Raw genomic sequence first — 23,052 nt, forward strand, 5'->3', positions numbered from 1 at the left:
GTGGAGCCACCACGTTGTTACACATCCCTGAAATATTAAACAAATGAAATCTACAAGCTTTGGAGATTGTTTCACAAAAATTGCCAGCTGGTGGCTGCCAGAAATCCCAGCTCACTGGGAAACAGGGGCAGGGAGCAAGGATGACTTCAAACACAGCTCAGCCCAGGAGGGACAAAGGAGACCATGGCTTCTGGAGTCGGGATCCAGGTTTCCAAACCCAAATGGGCCACCCAGCATCTATAGCATGGCCCCTGTTCCTTCCTTCCTTCATTCAACAAACCTTTATTAAATGCTTGCTGTGTGCCAATCCCTTATGGAACATGGGAGCTCCTGGAAGAACCAGATTCAGTGCCTGTCCTCAGGAGTGTCCAACCTGGTGGAGGAGATCATCTCAAGGCACTGTAATGGGTGCTAATAAGACCAGTCACTGTGGGTACCTCTGGGATGGCTTTTCAGGAAAGGTTATGTCTAAGCTGGGTTTTGAAGGATAAATTGAAGTTTTCAAGGCAAACAAGAGGCAGGTAGGCAGAGGGAAGAGAATATGCAAAGGCACAGAGGCATGAGAGATGATGGAGAATTTGGGGGAGACGTACCCAAGGGAGGGGACAGGGCAGGGGCACAAGGTCCATGTCAAGGATTGCAGGAGGTGAAATGGAAAATTGGACACACACTAGATCATGAAGGGCCACAAACGCCATGTTACATGGTGTACATTTGGGAGCCAGGAGACGGTTTTAAGCAGGAGCCTGACAGAGCTGGATTTTCATTTTAGAAAGATAATTTAGAATTCAGTGTGAGGAATTTTTGTTTCACTTTTTATGGAAGTATCTCATATACAGAAAAGTGCATTTATCACAAATGTACAGCTTGATGAACTTTCTTAAACTGAACACATCCGTGTAACTAGCACCGAGATTAAGAAACAGAACGTCGCCCCCTGCCAGAGCCTTCCACTGCTCCCTTCCAGTCACATCCGCTCTTCAAGGGCAACTGTCCTGACTTCTAACAGGACAGATTCCTTTTGCCTGTTTTCCAGTTTTATATACAAGGAATCACATACTATGTATTCTTTTGAATCTGGCTTCATTTGCTCAACAACCATGCCCAGAGCAGTTGTGTTGCGTGTTGCGCACAGCACTCCACTGTGTGGGTTGATGGGTGTTGGGGAACTGCAAGTAGAGGTGACCAGTGCAGCCTTGATGGCAAATACAAAGCAGGAGAGTCTCAATTCCTTCCTTCTTTCTTCATTCATTCATTCACAGTGGGAACCCACCCACCCGTGAGGGTAAACTCCATCCAACCTGGGGTTTAGGAACTGAGAACTTTCCCCATATCGCACTTTGACAAAGGACCTGGGATAGATCCCTACTGGGGAGTCCAATTAACATAACAAAGGGCAGAAAAGTCAAACATCCTCACGGACCCTCCAAGGTGGGATCCCCAGCCTTCTGCAATGGACGATGGGGCCCTTCCAAGATGCCTGATAACCATTTACTCAGCTCTCTCCCCCTCCTATTGGGCAGGGACTTTGACCTCATTCATCTCTGCACCCTGCATGCCTAGCCCAGAGCTGGGATCTTAGTAGGTGCTCAGGAAATGTTTGTCGAATTGAAAGGCATGTGAGCAGATGGCTGGCAGGCAGAGGCTGCTCAACTCCTTGGCAAGGAAATGAATGGGTGTTACCTCCCCCAAATATTTAGGTAGCTTTTGGAAAAATAAATGACTTGTGGATGACAATGACCAGGGGAGACCTTGATAAGCAAATTAATGAGTCCCCCACATACATACACACAGAAATCCAGCTGGGCCAGATCCAACACAACCAGCTGCCAGCTATCCTTAATGCTTATGGTCAGGCCCAGGTGCAGTAGATTAGATTATCGCTCAGCAAATATTCAATCCCACTCCACCCCATATCTCCATGGGGGTTGTGTGCTTTTTGCCCCATCGATGTTGGCTGAAACCACATGACTTGCTTTAGCCAACAGGATGTTAGCAGATATGATGCAAGCAAAGGTTTTAAATGTGCTTGTGCAGTTATCCATCTTGTATTTTTGTCCCTTCTACCTGGCCCCTAAAAGGAACACATAAGGAGCAGACTTGAGCCCAGTCTCCATCTTGGAAATGAGACAGCCTACAGCAGCTAAGCCTAAGTCAACTCACAGACATGTGAGCGAAAAAAATAAATGTCAAATGCCACTGAGTTTTGGGATAGCTTGTTACACAGCACTATAGTGGCTATTGCTGACCAGTACACTATGTCTGAAGATTATCCAGTTGGTTGTAATTATTTGGTAGGAGAACATGGCCCCAGGGAATAAGAGAGTAAGATTTTGAGAGACAAGGGAAGCCTTGAAGAGGAAGTCAAGGAAGCACGAGAAGCTTTTCCTCTGCATTTTCAGTATCAAGTTCACAACACACAGACGTTGCTATTTATCTGCAATTGCACATTTCATCTTCATAAATTGCTCAAGCATCTTTAATTCATTCCTCCTCCTCTGCTTCCCATGGCCTGCTGGGCAGATCTTTGTTGGAGAACTTATTACTCTGCTCTGCCAGTGGGGTTTCTGTGCTGGGCTGGGCCCTGGAGGCCCAGAGGTAAATAAGAAACCACTGCTCCCCTTGGAGGGCCCTGATCTTGTGAGGGAGAAAGATATGTGTACAGGCTGCTATTATCCAGCTATGACACAAGATGCTCAAAGTGCAGCGAGGGCATAATCTGAATGTCCAGCCATGGGGCTTGGTTAAATAAATTGTCTCTATGCGATGGGCTATTGCACAGTGGTCCCAAAAGATGAAGGTGAGTTCTATGTATTGCTATAAAAAACCATCCATGATTTTATATATGTGTATAAATGTATACATATGTGTGTGTGTATCTACGTATACATATGTATTTAGCTAGCTAGCTAACTAACTAGCTATTATCCATATTTATCTTCAAGGACTAATAAACCAAACCATTACCAGTGAATATCTAAGGGTGGGCTTATAAGACTTACAAGATTTTCATTTCTCACTTACACTTTTAAGGATCGTTATAATTCTTATAACAAGAGTGTATACAGTTAAAAATCAATGTTCATTTTTCATGAATCCAACAGTTACTGTAGAGCACCTCTCAGTGCCAGGCATCGCTTTGGGCATGGGGAATTCAGTGAGTCAGAAACAAGACAAAGTCCCTGCCCTTGTGGAGCTGACAGTTTGTTGGGGGAAACCATCATTAATCCAAGAAGCATTGAAAACATTTCAGGTTGTAATACATGATGTAAAGACAACTAAACAGTGAAAGGAGTGGAGAAGGACTTGGTGGGAGGAACGGCTGCACTAAGGATGTTCAAGGAAAGCTTCTCAGAAAATGTGACATTTGAGTGATGAGAAGGGACCAGCTGTGCAGATAGCTGAGAGAACAGTGTTCCAGGAACGGGAAACCGCACGTGAAAAGGTCCTGAGGCAAACAGCAAACACTTAGTTTGGCTGATTCAAGCAACAGTAAGGATTCTGGAGACCTGGAGCGTGGTGAAGGAGGAGAGATTATAGGAGATGAGATCCCAGAGGTACAGGGCCAGATCCCACAGCGCTTACAGGCCACGGTGAGGACGCTGACTTTTACTCTGAGTGAGATGGGTGCCAAGAGAGGGTTTTAAACAGGGAGGCACATGAGATGATTTATGCTTTAAAAAGATCATCCTGGCTACCAGTGAATCAGGAGACAAAGATAGAAGGCGGTAACCAGTTAAGAGACTGTGGCAGGAACCCAGATGAAAAATGGAGGTGGCTCAGGCTAGCGTAAAATGAAAAGGCATTTCCCATGTGAAACACCTGTAAAGCTAGAATGATCAGAGAACTAACTAACGAAAATGTGTCACGGTAAAAACACTGATGACAGACACATATTTTGCCAGGGGAGAAGTGAGGGGAGGAAAGGACAAGAGGGTGTAGGAGAAAATGGCAAGACTGGGGCCACTGGGGAAGGGCCTTGAAAGCATGGCTATGGTTTGCTGGGTGGAAGGAGGTTAAGAAGGGAAGGGAGCATGGGCGTGAGGATGCCCTGAACTCAACTCAGGGGTCTTGGGGAAGGAGGGAAGAGGAGTTTCCCCGAGTACCCAGGGATGCACACACATGCACGCACACACATCCATGCCTGCACACACATCTTCACACACGCACATTGCCAAGTGCACACATGCATATGCCCCCCACTCACATGTGCACACCCATCAGCGTGTAAGCACATGTGCACACACTCCACAGCAGCACTGCTCACTGTACATACACACACTGACCTGCAACCACACACACACTGACCTGCAACCACACACACACACACACACACACACACACACATACACTCACATATACAGAGGCTCAGAAGGCCTAGCTTCCAGCAAAAGAACCAGGCATTTAAGGGACAAACCACTCAGGTTATCCCAGGTTAAATCCCAGCATCCTAACTGTCTGACCTTGGACAAGTCCATTAACTCTCTGGCCCTCAGCTGCCTCATCTGTAAAATGAGGATTAAATAAGCCAACAGGTGTAAAGTTCTCATAACAGTACCTGGCATGTGGTAAGCACTACATGAAAGCCAGTTTGCGTTAGTGTCAACTAACATTAATTATTATGATCAGATTTTGCAGAGCAGGAGGGAAGTCATGGGAGGGGGGCAGATGTGGCGAGAACCTGGAGAAGAGTGCTCTCTGGGAGAGAACACACCTGGGCCCCAGCATCGCCCCAGACTCCCTGTGTGACCCTGAACAAGTCCCTCCATCCCTGCAGCTCGGGCTCCTCATCTGTGAAATGGACCATCAGCGTGGAGAGGACCCGACTCTGCGAGCACACGGCTGGATCCACAGGTGCCCCTGTGAGGATGGGGCTGAGAGGTTCGGGGACAGGCCACAGAGCTGCCACCACCAAACCCCCTGGACCCAAGAGAGAACATCAGTGCTTGAGAGGCAGTGAGTCCATGAAAACTGTTCTGCCAAGCCAGCCCACTTGGCCTCCTTACAAACATTTTTATACGCATAGCCAGAAAGTCCTCGGTGTGGCCACCAAGCCCTGGAAGTAAAATCACGAGGCCAATAAAACACAAAGATACAACCTCTCTGGGGCCCTTGGTCCTCATAAAAGAAGCAGAAATAAAGGTCTGATGCCTCTGGGAAGAGGCACGGGCAACCCACCTGCCACTGTACGTGGACACACAGGCACAGGTGCACACACGTGTACACGCCTCCACGCCCACACTCACCCACCAGTGCGCAGGCGTGCACACACATGACACATGCACACCCTCACAACAGCACCCACCTGTGCAGGCATTTCCTTACCCTCAACCAGACGTGCACTCAGGTTTACGCGTGCACACCCAGGCCCGCCTCCTGGAAGCCAGATTTGGAGCAGAGGTGACCCAGGAACCCCAAGCCTTGGGGACTGTGGGATGAGCATTAGAGAGGGCTGCCTGCACGTGTGCTTCTACGATGCAGCACAACAGAGAGGTACGGAGCACGGGCTCTGCCCCTCGTGAGATGTGAGACCTAAGTGGCTTATCATCTCTAAGCCTCAGTTTCCACATCTGTCAAGTGGACTGAGAATGTCAGCCTCTTCCTCACAAGGTTGAGGGGGGAGATTTCTCAGTTAATACATGACAAGTGCTTGGCCCAGTGCTGGCACACTGTATCTGCTCGATAAAGATCAGCCATTCACTAGCAGCAGTAATTACAGTATTTTCTGCAGACGTTAGTTTGGAAGCTGTGGCCTGAGTTGCTCAGCCCGAACCTTCAAGGATGGTCACAGGTAGCAACTGAACAGGCACCATCACTGGGAAGCAGAGGAAACCGGGGAGGTAGTGCCCACTGCCAAAGGCTTGCTCAGTGGAGGGGGTACCGTGGGCTCCCTGCCATGTCCATCAGTCTCACCAGCTGCCACTTGGCTGGAGCACTCCAAGGGGACAGTATATGCAAGACAGGAATGTCACCAGCCGCCATGACACACAGCCCCCTTGCCCACCGTCCCTCTGCCAACGCCCGGAAGGGATCAGAGACCTGGCCTTCCAGCTTCTTTAACCTGCTGATAGTGCAGGGAACCTGCAAAGCTCAGCCACACGCCCTGGACTTAAGAATTTTCCTGCAGCCATGCCCGCCAAGGCCCCCCATGCTGGGACAGTTCATAGGACTGAGCTCCTGCTCCGTTTCCCCATCCCAGCTCCTAGGACGAGAGCCCTGTCCTAATCTCCAGGCTATTTGAAGAGACCTGCACACCGGTTCTCTCTTGGCGGCCACTCTCCTTGGTGGCACAGGGTAGGCGGGGGTGGGGGGAGGTGGCCACGCCCTGTGCTCCTGTGGGAGCACCTCCTCCAGTATCCATTCTCCTGTGGATAATGATAAAATCCCTGCCTTTCAGCTGAGCATATGGTTGCCAAGATAAAGACCTCATTTCCCAGCTTCCCTTGCAGGTGTGATCAAGTTCTGGCCAACGCGATACAAGCAAGTGTCACGGGGCAAATTCTGAGAACCTAAGAGTTGACATGCAAGCTTTGCCCTTTTTTCTTTGCCTTGCCTCCATCCTGTTGCCTGGAATGCAGATGTGACAGCTGGAGATCTAGCCACCATCTTAGATCATGAGGACAAAGGACATAGGGATGATGGAAAGGGGCCCCAGGGGTTGGGTTCTTGAGAACCTCATATAGCAGAGCCACCCTGATTTCAAACATTCACAAAAGCAATAAAATACACTCCTCCATTGAAGCCAGTTATTTGAGGTCACCATTATTTGCAGCTAAACCTAAATCTGACTGCCCCACCCCCTACCCAAGCCCCGCTCCTGGTCATCCTGTCTGAGGATCACAGGGCAATGATTCCTCTCTGAATGGCAGTTTCCATTCAGGCTGGACCTCCCCACACCTGTGAGATGACAGAGACAGAACATCTGGCTTCCTTCCCCTAAGGCCAAATCCTACACCATAGGCCCCCCACATTGGTCTTGCCTTGACCCCACTTCCGTACATCCATCCTGCCTCCCCCAAAGTCCCAACATGCACTGGAATAACAGAAGTGTAATAACCCTCAGGGCCATCCCCACTGGCGCGGGGGGGAAGGAGGGCAAGGTGATCTCCCTCCACCTGCCTCTCCCACTGCACTGATTTGCAACTTTGCAACAGGATTCTGGCCCTCTGGGTGCCATCGCCCAGGGATGCTGAAAGACAGGCTCTCCCAGGGCTGCCAGAAGCCACCTGGGCAGGGAAGTGTCCCCGGAGACACCTGAGTTGGGGCCATACCTACCTTTCTCTGATGCTGGGGCCAGATCAATGAAGCTGCGACATTTTTCACCTTTAAAAAAAAAAGAAAGAAAGAAAGAAAGGTTTTCAGAATATGAAAGGAAATGAGAGCTTTCAGGTTTTCACCTCGCCCCCTCCCACGAGCCCTGTGTGGAACGGAGCAAGACCCAGCACCTACGCAACTCTAACCCCGAGCTGCATCCTTCTCTAACCCTCATTCCCAGAAAGCCAACGTCCTGAGGAACGTGGATGCCGAACCTGAAAACTCAGCTGCACGGCAACCCGTGATGCCGCCTCCTGTCTCACCTCCCAGTCCAATCACCCAGTCCTGTCCCTCCCACCCCCTCAAAGCCCTCTGTCCCTTTCCACGGCCTCCACCCAATCCAGGCCCAGCAGGACGGAGGCAGTAACCATCACTGGGCTCCCCAGGCCTCCACTCTGGTCTCTGTCCAATCCACTCTCCACACTGCAGACGGAGATTTTCAAAACACACGGCTCTGATCACATCAAACAAACTCACACACGTACACACACAAGTGCGCACACTCCTGCTCAAAACCCTTCATCCCAAAGAATAAAGCCCAAATTCCTTTGTGCAGACGCAGGACTAGCCTCCACCGGCCTCTCCATCCACAACTGCTTCCCGCACCTCTTCCTGTCCCCTCCTCTCAGCTCCTACAGTCCTTGCGTTCCCTCCCACCCCAAGGTTCCCTCACTGGGAACACACTTCCTCCCTAAGATAAGCTCTCACGGCATCTTGGCCTCCTCCTGTGGGGCACCAGTCACCTTCTGATGTTATCACTTTGTGTGTGATTCTAGGACAGACAGCCCACAAGCGGAAAGCCCCACGAGGGCAGGTGTCACATCTTCAATTTATCTCCAGCTCAGAAAATGGTACCTCGGTCCTCCCAGGCGCTCTGGCTAGAAACTTGGCGCCATCCTTGGTTTCTCTCTTTCTCTCATACCTCTTCATCGGAGCTGTGGCTCCACTTCCTAATACATCTAGAATCCAACCACTTCTCACCACCTCCCCTGGTCCCAGCCTGCCTCCATCATCTCCCTCCTGGATTATCGCAGTAGCCTCTGCGTAGGTCTCCCTGTTTCTGCCCTTATCCACACAGACACCAGAAGGGTCCTGTTAGAGCCTGAAATAGATGATGTCCCTTCTCTGCTCAGAACTTGGCCATGGTTCCCAATTCACTCAGAGTCAGAACCTAAGTCCTCACCATGGCCTGCAAGGTCCTGTGTGACCTGTCCCCCCATCACCTCCCTGATCTCATCTCCTACTAGCTTCCCCTTGATCACTCCACTCTAGCCACACTGGCCTCCTTGCCAGCCACACTCCTGCCTCAGGGCCTTTGCACATGCTGCCACTTCTTCCTGGAACACTCTTCCCCCATATAGCTAAATGGTTTACCCTTCCTCTCCTTGATCACCTTCCCCAAATGCTACCTTCTCAGGGAGGCCTTTCCTAATTAATCTATTTAATATTCCACATATCCCTTCCCTGATTCTCCCCTTCTCTCTTCCCACTGGGGCCTTAGCACCTAGAACAGTGCCTGGTACATAATGAGTGCTCAATAAGTATTTGTTGAAGGAGTATATGAATGAATAAATGAATGAATTAGTGAATGAATGCCTCCCACCCAAACCTTATGCCTTCAATTCTTCAGTCCTCCCTCCCAGCCTCCTTGATACCAGGCACTGCACTGGCCATCAAGGACACAGTGAAAGCAAGACATAACCCAGCCTCCAGGTCCTTTCTCAGACAGGACACATGCTCTATAGTTTGCCATAGTCTCCACCATTCCCTGCTGCTTTACCCCTAGCCTCACTTAAACCTCACTGGTCCCTGAGACACTAGCTGACCTTTAGGGTGAGCTGACAACTCCTGGTTCAAGGATTTACTGCTGATTCCAGCAAGGAGTTAGATTTTGGTTCAAAATGAAACCAATGTGGTCTGGGGAGGTGAAAAGGATCTGGAAGCTTCTAGCATTCTCAACTCTTGTGTCTGCTTGAAGCTTTCTAAGTTCTTTTCTAAGAAGGTCCCTTGAAGCCCCTTTGGGCTCCTGAACTTCCTTTTAGCCCCATATAAATGCAAAGACAGGTATCGGAGGTGGGGAGGGGGGGATGAGGCTGAGAAGGAGGGTGGTAGCCAGATCACGAAGGCTCTTAACTGCTGAGCTAAGGAATAGATCCTCTCTTATTTATGTCACACTTTCCAAAGATTCACGAGGCCACAGGTGGGTGGATGCCACTCCCGTGGATCCATCATGCTGCTTCCTCCCCAGGCTTCTACACAAGATACAGGACCCTCTCCTCCCTTTACAGAAAATAAGGTTCAGGGCCGCTGAGTGACCAGCCAGGGCCACACAGCAAGTCAGTGGTACTGACACTACAACCTGCTGAAAGACGTTTGCTGATAGCCAAGAACTGGTAGGGAGGGTTTTGAAAAATGAGAATAGGCAGTGTGCTAAGAATGGATGGATTTTGAATCCATCTTAAACTTTCTTTATGTAATATGGTTTTCTCGAAGCTAGACAGGGACAATTTTAATGGCAAAATTCAGACCAATACCCAGGACCCTATTAAGGTTTCGGTGGGCTCCAGGTGCTTCTGCCTTTTGGGCCTCTTCCTAAATAAAAAATAAAATGAAAAATTGTATTTTATAACCACATTGGTAAAAGATGAATATATTAACGTTATATGTTAAATTTTTCTTTACCTAAGAGGTTTTTTTCTTCTGACTCTAAAAGAAATTAAAACATCTTTATGGGCCTGTGAAAGCACTGTGGACCCTTGGCTGTGTGCCATCTGGACCTGAGGGAGACGTCAGCCCTATGACACCAGGTCTCCTGGCTCCCACATCAATGTTTTCCCACCATCAACTGGGCCCCTTGATAATATTTAAGATTTATGTGCTAGGCTTTTTGCCTTTTCTTTAACAGTTTTATTGTGATATATGCCATACAATTCACCCATTTAAAGTATGCAAGTCAAAGGTTTTTAGTTTATTCCTAGTGTATTCACAAGGCTGTGCAACCACACCCAATTTTAGAACACATTCATCATCTCAAAAAAGAAACCCCATACCTACTAGTAGTCCCCACTTCCCCCAGTGCCCCCAGCACTGAGCAACCACTAATTTATTTTCCTTCTCTATAGAGTTGCTTATTCTGGACATTTCACCTAAATGGAATTATACACTATATAGCCTCTTGCATCTGGCTTCTTTCACTGAGCACCATGTTTTCAAAGTTCACCCATGTTGTAGCCTGTGTCAGTAATTCATTCCTTTTTCAGTGGAGAATAATATTCCATTGTATGGATAGACCACATTTTCTTTATCCATTCATCAGTTGATGGACATTTGAGTTTATTTCCAATTTTGGCTATTTATGAACATTCATATATGAGTTTTTGTGTGGACAAGTTTCCATTTCTTTCCAGTATATACCGAGGAATAGAAATGCTAGGTCATATGGTAGCTCTATGTTTAATCTTTTGAGAACTATTAGACTGTTTTCCAAAGGAGGTGCCTCATTTTACATCCCTACCAGCAATGTATGAGGTCCCAATTTCTCCACAACTTTGTCAACACTTGTTTATTGTTGGGCTTTTTAAAAAATTATTATTATAGGCAACCTTGTGGGTGAGACGTGGTATCTCATTGTGGTTTTGAGTTGCATTTCCTTAATGACTAATGATGTTGAACATCTTTTCATGTGCTTATCAGCTGTTTGCATATCATCTTTGGAGAAATGTCTATTCAGATCCTTTGCCCCTCTTGAATTGGATTATTTCTCTTTTATCATTTAGTTGTTAAGAGTTCTTTATATACAGTCAGCCCTCTGTAACCATGGGTCCTACAACTACAGATTCAACCAACCACAGAATGAAACTATGTTTTAAAAAATCCAGAAACTTCCAAAAAGCAAAACTTGAATTTGCTGCACACCGACAAGGATACATAGCATTTACATTGTATTAGGTTTTATAAGTAATCTAGAAATGATTTAAAGTATACCAGAGAATGTGCATAGGTCATGTGCAAATGCTATACCATTTTATGTAAAGGACTTGAGCATCTGAAGATTTTTGGTATGCACTAGGGGTCCTGGAAGCAATTCCCATAGATTCTGAGGGATGACTACATTCTGCATACAAGGACTTCATCAGATAGAGGATTTGCAAATACAGTCCACCCTCAGTATCCATAGGGTATTGGTTCCAGGATTCCTCCTGAATACCAAAGTCTGTGAATGATCAAGTCCCTTATACACAATGGCATGGTACAGCCAGCCCTCCACATCCATAGGCTGTGCATTTGCAGATACAGAGAGCCAACTGTACTTCCCTCCCATTCTGTGGATAGTCTTTCCACTTTCCTGTTGATGTCCTTGGGAATGCAAGAGTTTTAAACTTTAATGACGTCCAATTTATCTAACTATTCTTTTGTTGCTTATACTTTCATGTCATATCTAAGAAGTCTTTGCCTAACCCAAGACCATGAAGAATTACTCTTACTCTCTCTTCTAAGAGTTTTATAATTTTAACTCTGACCTTTAGGTCTGTTATCCATTTAAAGTTGATTTATGTGTATGGTATATAAAAGGGGACTAACTTCGTTCTTCTTCATGTGGACATCCAATTGTCCCAGCCCCATTTGTTGAAAGGCTATTCTTTCTCCATTGGATTGTCTTGGCACCCTTGTCAAAAATCAGTTGACTGTAAATGTGAAGGTTTATTTTGTACTCTCAGTTCTATTTCATTGATCTATGTATCTACCCTTATACCAGTACCACACTGTTTTGGTTACTGTAGCTTTGTAGTAAGTTTTGAAATTGGGAGGTGTGAGTCTTCCAACTTTGCTTTTCATTTTTAAAAATATTTTGGCTATTCTCAATCCCTTGCATTCCTATATGAATTTTAGGATCAACTTGTCATTTCTGTTAAAAAAAAAACATTTGGAATTCTGATAGAGGTTGCACTGAATCTGTAGATCAATTTGGCAAACATTGCCATCATAACAATATTAAGTCTTCTAACCCATGAACAGGGGATGTCTTTCCATTTATTTAGATCTGCTTTAATTTCCTTCAGTAATGTTTTATAGTTTGTAGAATATCAGTTTTGCACTTCTTTTGTTATATTTATTCCTAAGTATTTCATTCTTTTTGATGCTAATGTAAATGAAATCTTTTAAAATTTCATTTTCAGATTGTTCATTGCTAGTGTATATAAATAGGTTAATTTTGTATATTGACCTTGTACCCTGCAAAGTAAATGAATTCATTTATTAGTTATAATAGGATTCTTAGGATTTACTATATACAAGATCATGTAATCTACAAATAGATACAGTTTCACTTTTCCCCTTTTAATCTTGATGCTTTTCATTTCTTTTTCTTGCCTAATTGCTCTGGCTAAAACCTCCAATATAATGTTCTTTTGTTAAAGTACAGTTAGTTACAATGTGTCAGTTTCTGGTGTACAGCACAATGTCCCAGTCATGCATGCCTCCAGTATAATGCTGAACACAAACGGCAAGAGCAGGCATTCTTGTCTTGTTCTTGATCTTAGGGAGAAAGCATTCATTCTTGTGCCATTAAGTATGATGTTAACTGTACTCTTTTCATATATACTCTTTATCAGATTGAGAAAGTTCTCTTCTATTCCTAGTTTGTGGAGTACTTTTATTGTAAAAGTGTGTTTGCTTTCTCTTTAATCCCATAACAACCTGAAATGTAGCTCTGAGAATCCCCATTTTAGAGACAAGCAGACTGAGGCTCTGAGCTTTCAGGCCCAAGACACCCAGCCAGTAGGTGATGGACTTAGCCCAGGTCCATAGACTCCAAGCCCCATGCCCTAAAGCTTTTCCCAGCCATCTATTTCCATTTGCTCTGTCAGAATTTCCTACTCCAGCCAGTCATTCCCACTGCAAAGATCTGCTAGGTCCTAGAATAAATGCTCTGAGAACATACCTCTGTGCAGATAGGGAAAATCCACCAAGGGCTAAATAAAGTGGCTCTTCTGCTTCGATTTCTTGCATATGGGTAAGACCAAACAGAAGATGTCTGAGCATAGATGGTCAAACTTGGTCCACACTGCCCGTGCAGGGCAAAGCTGAGGTTCAAGGAAAAATCATAGTGATGACATAAGGAAGACTGGATATTTCAGTAGTTAACAAGAATAACAACTAAAATCCAACCACAGAAGAGATTTTTGGCTCCAAATCCTTAGTTCCATGATAAAGGTTAGCTAACCATTTGTGGGAACGATATCAAACTGTACCATATTAGCTAACTGCTCTTTGGAATGGCTCTTAAAACAATAATAGTTTGTCAATTATTATTACGTTTATATGTTTAACAAGGGATTTCCTTTGGGTGTAAAACTGAATATAAGTGCACTAGCGCTTCAGTGCCAATGTAATTGACAAGGAGGCGTGTCCATTACACCGTGGAGCTGTGGCATGTTACCGCCACCTGATGGCAGCATACCTTCTGTGACCCACCAAACTAGAAAGCTGGAAAGGATCCTAAGTGGTTCTCAGCACTGGGAAGCCCAGGCCCCACCCACAGACACTCTGGTTTAACGGGTTAGCATGTGTGGGTTTAAAAGCGCCCCCACTGATTCCAGCCAGTCAGGGCGAGAGTCACACTCCAATCTGACTAGCCAAAACATCTATTTTCAACATTAGAAAAGCAATACTAAGTCATTTTAGCAACAGCTTGGGCTATTGCACTGGACACTCCTTCAAGCAACAGTGTTTGTGGGGCAGGGAACCATGTCCCACGTTTCCTCTGACCCTGGGGTGGGAGATGATGATGATGATGTGACGAGAGCCACAGTCTCCTAAGCTCCCACTCTGTTCCAGGCATCGTGTCTAAGCTTTTTGCCCATGTTGAATCTTAACATTCCCTGCAGGTGCTGTGCCCATTTCACAGATAAGGAAATTAAGGACCAGAAAGACTGGGGACTTGCATGACAGGAAGTGACAGAGTCAGGATCTGAACCCAGCTCTGCTGATTCCAGAACTCAGGCCTTGGCCACTCTGCTGTCCTGCCCCTGAAATAATGCAACAATACAGATAAGATTCTCTCCCTCTCTCTCTCTCCCTCTCTCTCTCTCTCTCTCTCTCTCTCTCTCTCTCTCTCTCTCTCTATCCCTCTTCTAGGATTCCAAAGCACATCAAGCAATAATGTTGTTGGAGGCAGGGGGCTGAATTAATTTCAATCCCTAAAAATATACTTCTCTTAAATTCCCAGTATCAGTGCTTTATATTCATGCACCTACTACATGCCAGGCACCATTCAGAAGGCAACTGCCCACCCTTGTGGAGCTGCTGTTCTAACATTAAAGCATGTGTATCGACCACTTGGAATCTATGCACCCAATGAGGACATTCCCCGGCTCATCTAAACAGCTCCCAGACAGCATTTTTGCAACAACAGAAGCTCCTTGACCACCAAGTGTCTCTTTCGCTGCTGTGTCCTCAAAGCCTAAGACAGTCACAGGTGGTCTGGATACAACTGTGGAATGAGTATATGAAGAGAATTTCACAAATTGCCTTTATCAAGAATTACAAGGATTGGGGAGACTGCAGAATCCTACAGGTGTGGTCACCACACCTGCAGGCAAAGGTGAGACTGGAAGTTGAGCTCTGGAGCATCTTGGGGCCCATCTGAGAGGGAAGAGGCAAACAGAAGGGGGAAGGCATCTTCATTATGCAGGAAGGAGCAGCCTTTCCCAGCCTCACACCTCCTACAACACAGAGGGCTTGGAGCCTGGGGATCAGCCCAGTTGTGATATCTTTGATGACCGCCTTTCACCTCCTTGTCTGCTGCTTCATGTCCCCTAGTTTGGATTTACAACCTACCTTTTCCCACCTTTCAATCTCAACATCTTCTCTCCCTCCATTCCCCTATGGTTGACCTGCTCCCCCAACATGAACCCTACCTTGTTCACCAACCACCTGCCCCACCCCGAAGAGATGTCTCCCCGCTCTGAATTCCCAGTGTTTTATCATAATATCTCCCATTATACTGTCACCTTCTACCTTGGGCACAGCTTGGCCCCTGTCTTGGACCCCTTTGGGCTGTAAATGGCAGATCTCCCCACCAGCAAGGGGAAGCTAGATTTTGTCCTGTTGCCTATGATCCAGGATCCAATGACCCAAGGAGAGCCCAGGGCAAGCATCATGCTAAGAACTTGGCACACATCACAACTGCATGAGGTCAGTATCCATGCCCATTTTACAGATGAGAAAACTGAGGCTCACACAGGCAAAGCCACCTACCCAAAGTTACAAAGCCAGAAAGTAGCAGAACCAGGATCTAGACCCTTTCTGTGTCTTTCCAAAGCTCTTTCCATCATGCAAGGGACTGACTTGTCTAGAAGGAGACAGAGACCCAGGACATTCCACAGCCAGACCAGTTTGTTTGGACTCTGGCAAATCAACAGTGTCTCTGAAATATCTTTTTTAAACATTGTATTATGGGAAATTTCTCTTTTACAAAAGCAGAGGAACTAGTATAAAGAATCCCATGTCCCCAGTCCAGCTTGGAAACTGCCACTCCACAGCCAATCTGGTCTCTCTGCACCCACTGTCCTCACCACCATGGGATTATCTTGAAACACATCCCAGAAGTTTGTACCTAAATGTCTTTTTGAAAGGTTTGCTCCCTTGCTCAGAAAAGACAAATAGAAGGTCGTTTCTTCTTAGACCCTGTGGCATCACCCTGTGGGGGCTGCTGACTTTTAGCAACGCGGGAATAATGCAACCCAAGGGGCCCTGACCTGCCCTCGCCACTGACTCCTTCTGACCCACTGTCTACAGACCCAGCTGAGCTAAGGGCAGGCAGGGAAGAAGGCTCTGAAATTGCCCTTAATGCAGCATCTTCAGTTTGTCAGCACCTGCATCAATCCCGCCACCAAGGGGAGCGCCTGGCACAAGCCCCCAGCAGAAACGGGGCTTCTAGAAATCCACCCCGGATACAGCCGGTGGTCACAGCTGCCTCGGCTCCGGCTCACCACTCACTCCTGAGTTCAGGAATCTTACCCCAAGGTCCCTGCTCCAGGTCCCTTCTCCTTGAGAAAGAAGCCCGCGGTGGAGGCAAATGGGAGGCGAGTGCCCTGGGGTCTGTAGGAGCCAGGCAGGAAGCTCTGATTTCACACGGACCTGAGTTCAAATCCCAGCTCTGCCACCTACTAGCTGTGGGACTGCAGGGGAACAATGGTTTTATTTGCTTAGTTGGGTTTTGGGCCAGTAAAGAATGATCATTGCAGCCTTATGGGGTTGCTGAGGGCTAAATGAGGTAACGGGTATGAAACAAGATGTCTTCAGTCAGGATTTAAATCAGGCAACACCTGCGAGGGATCAGCTTGATGAGCTGACACGCACACCCCCACTGTCATTCATCACAGCTCTCAGGGCGGCCTCCTTGAAAGGGGATGCTCTTAAGGCAAAAGGAGGTGTCTGGGCTCAGAAGCCACAAGACGTGAGTTCAAATCCCTCCTCTGACTTCCTCTTGGCCCTGTGACCTCAGAGAGTGACTTCACCTCTCTGAGCCTTTTCCTCAGCTGTCAAATGAAAGTCATTTCAAATCTGCCCTCCAGACTTGCAAAAAGGAGGAAAACGAGAGGGTGAGAAAAATGCCTGCCCCTACTTGGCTCTGTAAACAAGCGCTATTTTTGATTCTGTCCCTGGATCCTAAGTTAGAGTCACGCTGCGTTCCTCCTAAGGAGAGCCTGGAAGTCTTCCCAGGTCAGAAGCAGGAGGCTGTAACTGTACCATCTCAGCCTTAGCAGGTAGGGGGAGCCTGGCAGGGCCACAGGCAGAATCCAGGGAGGTGGCCAGAGGCAGATGTCCAAGGCTGGCAGAAGGTGTGAGGAGCACTGAGGGTCGGCCAAGTTGCCCTTGGCATGAACATGCAGGAGCCAGATCTGGTTGGCAGTGGGAAGACAGGCAGCAAGAAGAAGGTGCACTGGGGAGCCCAGTGTCCTTGGCAGGGTCCCCAGATCCTGGGTCTGAGGATCGTGACTTAATTTTATATCCCATCCAATGCTGGAGTTGAGGTTTCCATGGCTTGCAGGGGAGGGAGAGGGCATCGAAAAGGAGCCCCATGGGGAGGGGCTAGGCCCAACATGTTTTACAAACTACCACCCCCTTTTTACAGTGGAAGAAACTGAGGCACAGACAGAGTAAGGTCATACAGCCAGTGGTGAAGCCAGGATTCAGACTGAGGCAGCCCAGCACAGAGCCTTTTCATCTGGTCTCTACTCTGTGCTGCCTCTTAGCAGAGTAAGCAAGTTCTAGAAAAAAATCCATTCTTCCCAAGGGAAGTCTCAGATGCCCTCCAAAAGGTCTCCACATGTGGCAGGAGAAATCAGCATCCATCAGGCTGTGACTGCATTTTGAGACGCCCAGCCAACAGGACCCAGATATGGCTGGTTCTGAGCCTGACTCTGGTTCTGAGACACAGATCCACGGAGCCCAACCACTGGACGGGTGCATGGTGAGTTTTCTCTCCATAGGAGCTTTCAATTTGCTGGAAGGGCAGAGAAGAACAGTCGTGGCCCCCAGGAAACGTGGCCAACAAGAAACGATTTTAACTGTCTGGCAAGGGCGAATGTCCACACACTTTTACTGGGCTGGATTCAAGGAATTCAGCGCCGGGAGCAAGGAGTCAAGAAAAATGGCAGCAGATCTGGCATGAAGCTTCCCCTCTCGCTACCCAGGCTGACGGCCGAGCCTTGGCAAGTGCTTCCTTGGAATTCTCTGGAGGCCTCTGCCAGTTCAACTGACAGGGCAGCAGATGGCACACACTTATCTGCTGATGGTATTTTGATTTATTTATCTCTTACAGATGGTACCATGCCTTGGTTTCTGGCAGGAGTTCAAAATATGGGTCAACTTTCTGGGGAGAATCGTTTCTCCAAGTGGATGAAATACAGGAGACTAAAATGCTGTCTGGCATCACAACTGCATCACCGTGGCCTCCAGATGTACCTTATGCGGGCATTTGGGCCATTGTGGGTGAGTCGAAGGGAAGAATTTGTTCTGAAGAATTTTACAGCCGGAAGAACCTAAATGCTCATTTAAAATTAATACCACAGTTGTTAAATGGAAGAGCTTTGGACTCACAGAGTCTTGAGTTCAAGGCTCAGCTCTGCCACTTACAAGCTCTAGGTCCCAAGGCACATTCTCTGGGTCTTAGTTTCCTCATCTGCAAAATGGATATAATTGTCATCTCCACCACCAAGACATACCAGCATCAGCTAGCTATTCCTGGGGTCATGTGACTGGTTCTTGCCTCTAAAATGTGAGTGTGGGGGATGTGTGGCACTTCTTGGGGCAGGCTTTGATGAAGCAGGTGTGCCTTTTCCTTCCTCTTCTGCCTAGATGCAGGAGGCTCCAAGGCCTTAGGAAATGGTGGAGACATAATATGGGAGTTGCCTGGTCCCCAAGTCATCGTATAGAGGAGAGCTGCCACGCACCAGGATCACCTGAACCGTTACATGAGCTACTGTGTTAATCCCCTGCCATCTCGGGAGTTTGTTACAGCAGCTGGTGTTACCTTATGCATAGTTGGGAATCAAATGATACCACACATGTGAGACAGCTGGAGCATGACAAGAACTCAGCAAGTGCTCACAATTATTATTACTGTCATCTTTCAATGGAGCTTGGTAAATAAAGGATATTGTGATCTTTTTATGTCATCCCATATGTTGGGTTTGGTTAAAGCAAAGCAAATCTGTTTTTCCCAATAGCTCAGTCTTTTTTTCGCACCCCTACCCATTTTTTTTTGTTTTGTTTTGTTTTTGATACTGTCAGGAATCCTTCATGCATTGTCTTATCTTACTCCCCAAAAGGATATTCTGAAAGGGAAATTAAGAGGGAGAGAGGGAGTATGGGCAGTTTTTTGTGGAACACTGTGGCTCACACGGGGACATTACAGCCCATCATCATCTGAGTCCCTGTTTTTCTTCTCCCTCAACACAGAATTCTCCACCTCAGTTCAAGATGGGAGGAGGGACTTAGGGACCATGAAGCCCACCACCCTCAGTTTCCAGATGTGGAAACCAAGGCCCAGGGAGAGGTCATGAGTTACTTAAGATCTCGTCATCAGTCAGACACTGAGCTGAAGCTGGAACCCAAGTCCTCTGCCTCCTACTCCAGTAAAAGGTCCATCGACAGATGATTGGATAAAGATGTGGTTTACAAACATAATGGAATACTCCTCAGCAATAAAAAAGAATGAAATTATGCCATTTGCAGCAACATGGATGGACCTAGAGATGATTATGCTAAGTAAAGTAAGTCAGAGAAAGAGAAATACCATATGATATCACTTATATGTGAATCTAAAGAAAATGATACAAATGAGCTTATTTACAAAACAGAAACAGACTCACAGACATAGAAGACAAACTTACGGTTACCAAAGGGGAAAGGGGAGGGAGAAAGGGATAAGTTAGGAGTTTGGGATTAGCAGATACAAACTACTATATATAAAATAGGTAAACAAGGTCCTACTGCATAGCACAGGGAACTATATTCAATATCTTGTAATAACCTATAATGAAAAAGAATTTATATGTATAACTGAATCACTATGCTGTACACCAGAAACTAACACAACATTGTAAATCAACTAGACTTCAATTTAAAAAAAAAAAAAAAGCAAACTCAGGGAAAGATATGGGAAGACAAGGGCCCCGGGTACAAAAAAGAACAACAGCCAACACTTACTGAGCACTTACTAGGTGCCAGGCACTCTTCTAAATCTCCATATGCACCAGCTTGTCTAATTCTCATAACAACCATATGAAGGAGGTACTATTATTGGGGCAGGCTTTGATGAAGCAGGTGTGCATTTGTCAGATGGAGACACTGAGGCCCAGTGAGGTTAAGCATCTTCCCCAAAGGCACAGAGATAGTAAGTGAAGTGGTAGATCCAGGATTCCATCCAGGGCACTCTTTAATTTCAGAGGCCTCACTTTCAATCATGTTTGGAGGGATGAAACTTGTAGGAAGCATTTGATTTTTCTCTACTTGACTCCAGGGAACAGAACTGAAACCCTGTGGGCCCACAGAGCAGCTCTCTACCTGACACAACCAAAGAAGAGTCCGGCCAAAGAAGGGCCCCTCCGAGGTGGCATTAAACTTCCCAGTTGTGAGAAGATGTAAGAAAGGACTGGTTACCACATGGAGATGTCACCAAGAGATTCAAGTAGCCAGCGGGGTATCTGACTAGGCCAGTGCTTCCTCACATGTCGCACAGGTGGTCCATGACAGGGGATGTGGCGCTAAATTAACCTAAATCTCATCATGGGGAGTGATTCTCCCTTCCCAATGCCCTGCCAACCTGTCAAGATTACTTTCAGGGAAAAAAATTTCAGTTTTGTGCTAGCCTATCCTTAACATGGCCCTCACCCCTGCTAATCTTCTGTTTTAAAAAAGGAGGAAAGGCAAAAACATCCAGTTAGAATTTGATCGCACTGTTTTGTTTCACATGTACTCATACGCACACGCACATGTGTATATATTTCTCCTATTTTGGGCAAGCGGAGCTGATTTTCTATTTCCAATTGTAATTTAAAGCTTCCTTTCTAAATTCATTTATGTAAGGAAAATGTGAGCCAATATAGTGCAAAAAAAAATCCGTAGTAGAACAGGAGTATGTGACTAAGGACAAATTCATGAAGGTGTTATATACAAGAATAACTGAAGTCTGGTCAACACTGGGCTAAAAGAATTCTGTGCGCTGTGGCCCACTCCAGGCCGAGAGCTTCCAGGGTCACCACCCTGCACAATACTGGGAGCACCATTCACATGGTGATCTTCACAAATGGGATTCCCTGGAGTCGTGCAGTGCACAGTCTGCATGGCTGTACACGGCAGCCACGGGTATTTTTAGAGTAACAAATATCCCAAACATAGGATGAAAGAGAAATAATCTTCTGTTCAGCTGCCCTGAAATTGGCAGCCAAAGCTCCTCACTCCAAATTATAACACTCTCTAATCCTCCTACAGTGTCCCCTTGTTAAGAGGGCCACCAGGCTGCCCAAGCTAATGCTGGTACCCAACCCATCCTGAGCGATGAACGGAAGAAGGCTGGGCACAGCGTTCCCCTTGGGGGAGGCTGCAGAAGGGTAAATGGCAAGTGGGCTGCACGTTCAACTACAAAGGCGGCGGGCAGACGTCCTCCGACGCGAAGGCACTCGGAGAATACAGTGTCCATGAACTGTTCTTGGAAAAGCTAGTTGACACTGAAATCCAGCTCACCCAGGGATGAACCAAAATAAACTCAAGAATGGAGAATTCATAGTAAAAAAAAAAAAAAAAAACACAGTGAGTAAGGAATCTATGTAAACACACAAACAAAATGAAACTATGGGAGCTATTAGGGGGTTACAACCCAGAGGTTGTAATGCACACTTGACATGGTAAAGCTCATATAAACATCAAAAATCAGGAGGTCAGAGCGGTAGGAATGCTGGTACTCTCATGTGTCTCAGGAGGAGTGGACACTGGAAACACCTTTGTTTAAAGACTGCAATCACAATCCTCCCCTCCTGCCCAAGCCACAAAGGTAACTACCCACCCAGGGTCAAATGACAGGGCAGAAGAGACGGGAGATTAGAATTCACACCTGACATGAACACATGGACCTCACTTGTCCACAGGGACCCCAATATGGCTCTCTGACCCAGGGTCACTGAGAAAGAGCCTCTCATGTCCTGGGAATTTCCCAAGCTGATTAAAAAAGAAAGAAAGAAAATCAACTTACACTCACCCATGCCAAGTCAGTCCTAAACATCTCCCCCTCTCCCTCCGTCTCTTTCTCTCACACACACACTCATCTCTCTCGAGGTCCATTGCCTCAGCCTCTTCCCCGGCCTCTCTGCCTCCACACTGTCACCCACAAGGATGTTTATGGAGCCACTTAACTCCAGTTCTCACTAGAACCATCGTACCCTCAGACATTTATTAAAAATGGAGACTCCCAAAAATGCACATTCTCTGTGACCCAACAATTTCATTTCCTGGAATCCATCTTACAGACATACTCATACGGGTGCAAAACAAACACCAGGTCAAGATCATTCATTGCACCATTATTTTAATAACAAAGGACTGGAAATAACCTAAATTCCCAGTAATTAAATAAGAAATACACTTTCAATTTATGGAAAACTCACACCTATTAAAACAAACAAGGTAGCTCTTTCTCTCTCTCCCTCAGAATATTAACACAGACTATTAATATTAATTAGTATGAATACAGAATGTCAATATTCCATGAAAAAGTGGGTACCCTGCTAACGTCTGAGACCCACTGCTCTTACAGAATAAATCTAAAAATCCCATCTGCTCCTTCTTTTCTCCACCATGGTCTCAGCCTTCTCCCTCAGACACTGTATGAGTTTTCTCTGGTTCCTATAACAAGTTACCGCAAGCTTAAAGGCTTAAATAATACAAAATTTTTATCTTCTAATTCCACAGGGCAGAATTCCAACGTGGGTCCCACTGGGTTAAAATCACGGTGGTGGGGCTATGCTCCTCTGCAGAGGCTCTCAGGACGAGTCTCTGGCCTCTTCCAGCTTCTCATGGTCGCCCTCATTCCTTGACTGCCCACCCCTCCCTCCATCTGCAAATTCAGCCATGGCGCGTCTCTCTTCTTCCTTAGGCACAACTCCCTCTCTGACCACAACTGGGAAAGGTTCTCCTCTTTTAAGGACTCAGGGGATTAGGTTGCGGCTATCTAGA

The 23,052-nt window shown here is 46.5% G+C and overlaps 1 protein-coding gene across 8 annotated transcripts in view; it reads right to left on the minus strand.

Moving 5' to 3' along the window:
• Nucleotides 1-23,052, minus strand: part of GSG1L (GSG1 like) — a 185,802-nt gene that overhangs the window by 113,481 nt on the left and 49,269 nt on the right. For 7 of the 8 annotated variants that reach the window (XM_072942832.1, XM_072942833.1, XM_072942834.1 and 4 more), the window contains exon 2: nucleotides 7,276-7,323. The exons of the other annotated variant lie outside the window; for it this stretch is intronic. In XM_072942832.1, coding sequence (XP_072798933.1) covers nucleotides 7,276-7,323 — 48 coding nt within the window. The remainder of the gene's footprint in view (nucleotides 1-7,275; nucleotides 7,324-23,052) is intronic. 8 annotated transcript variants of the gene reach the window in all.

The sequence above is a fragment of the Vicugna pacos genome, chromosome 18, assembly GCF_048564905.1.
Source record: "Vicugna pacos chromosome 18, VicPac4, whole genome shotgun sequence".
NCBI lineage: Eukaryota > Metazoa > Chordata > Mammalia > Artiodactyla > Camelidae > Vicugna > Vicugna pacos.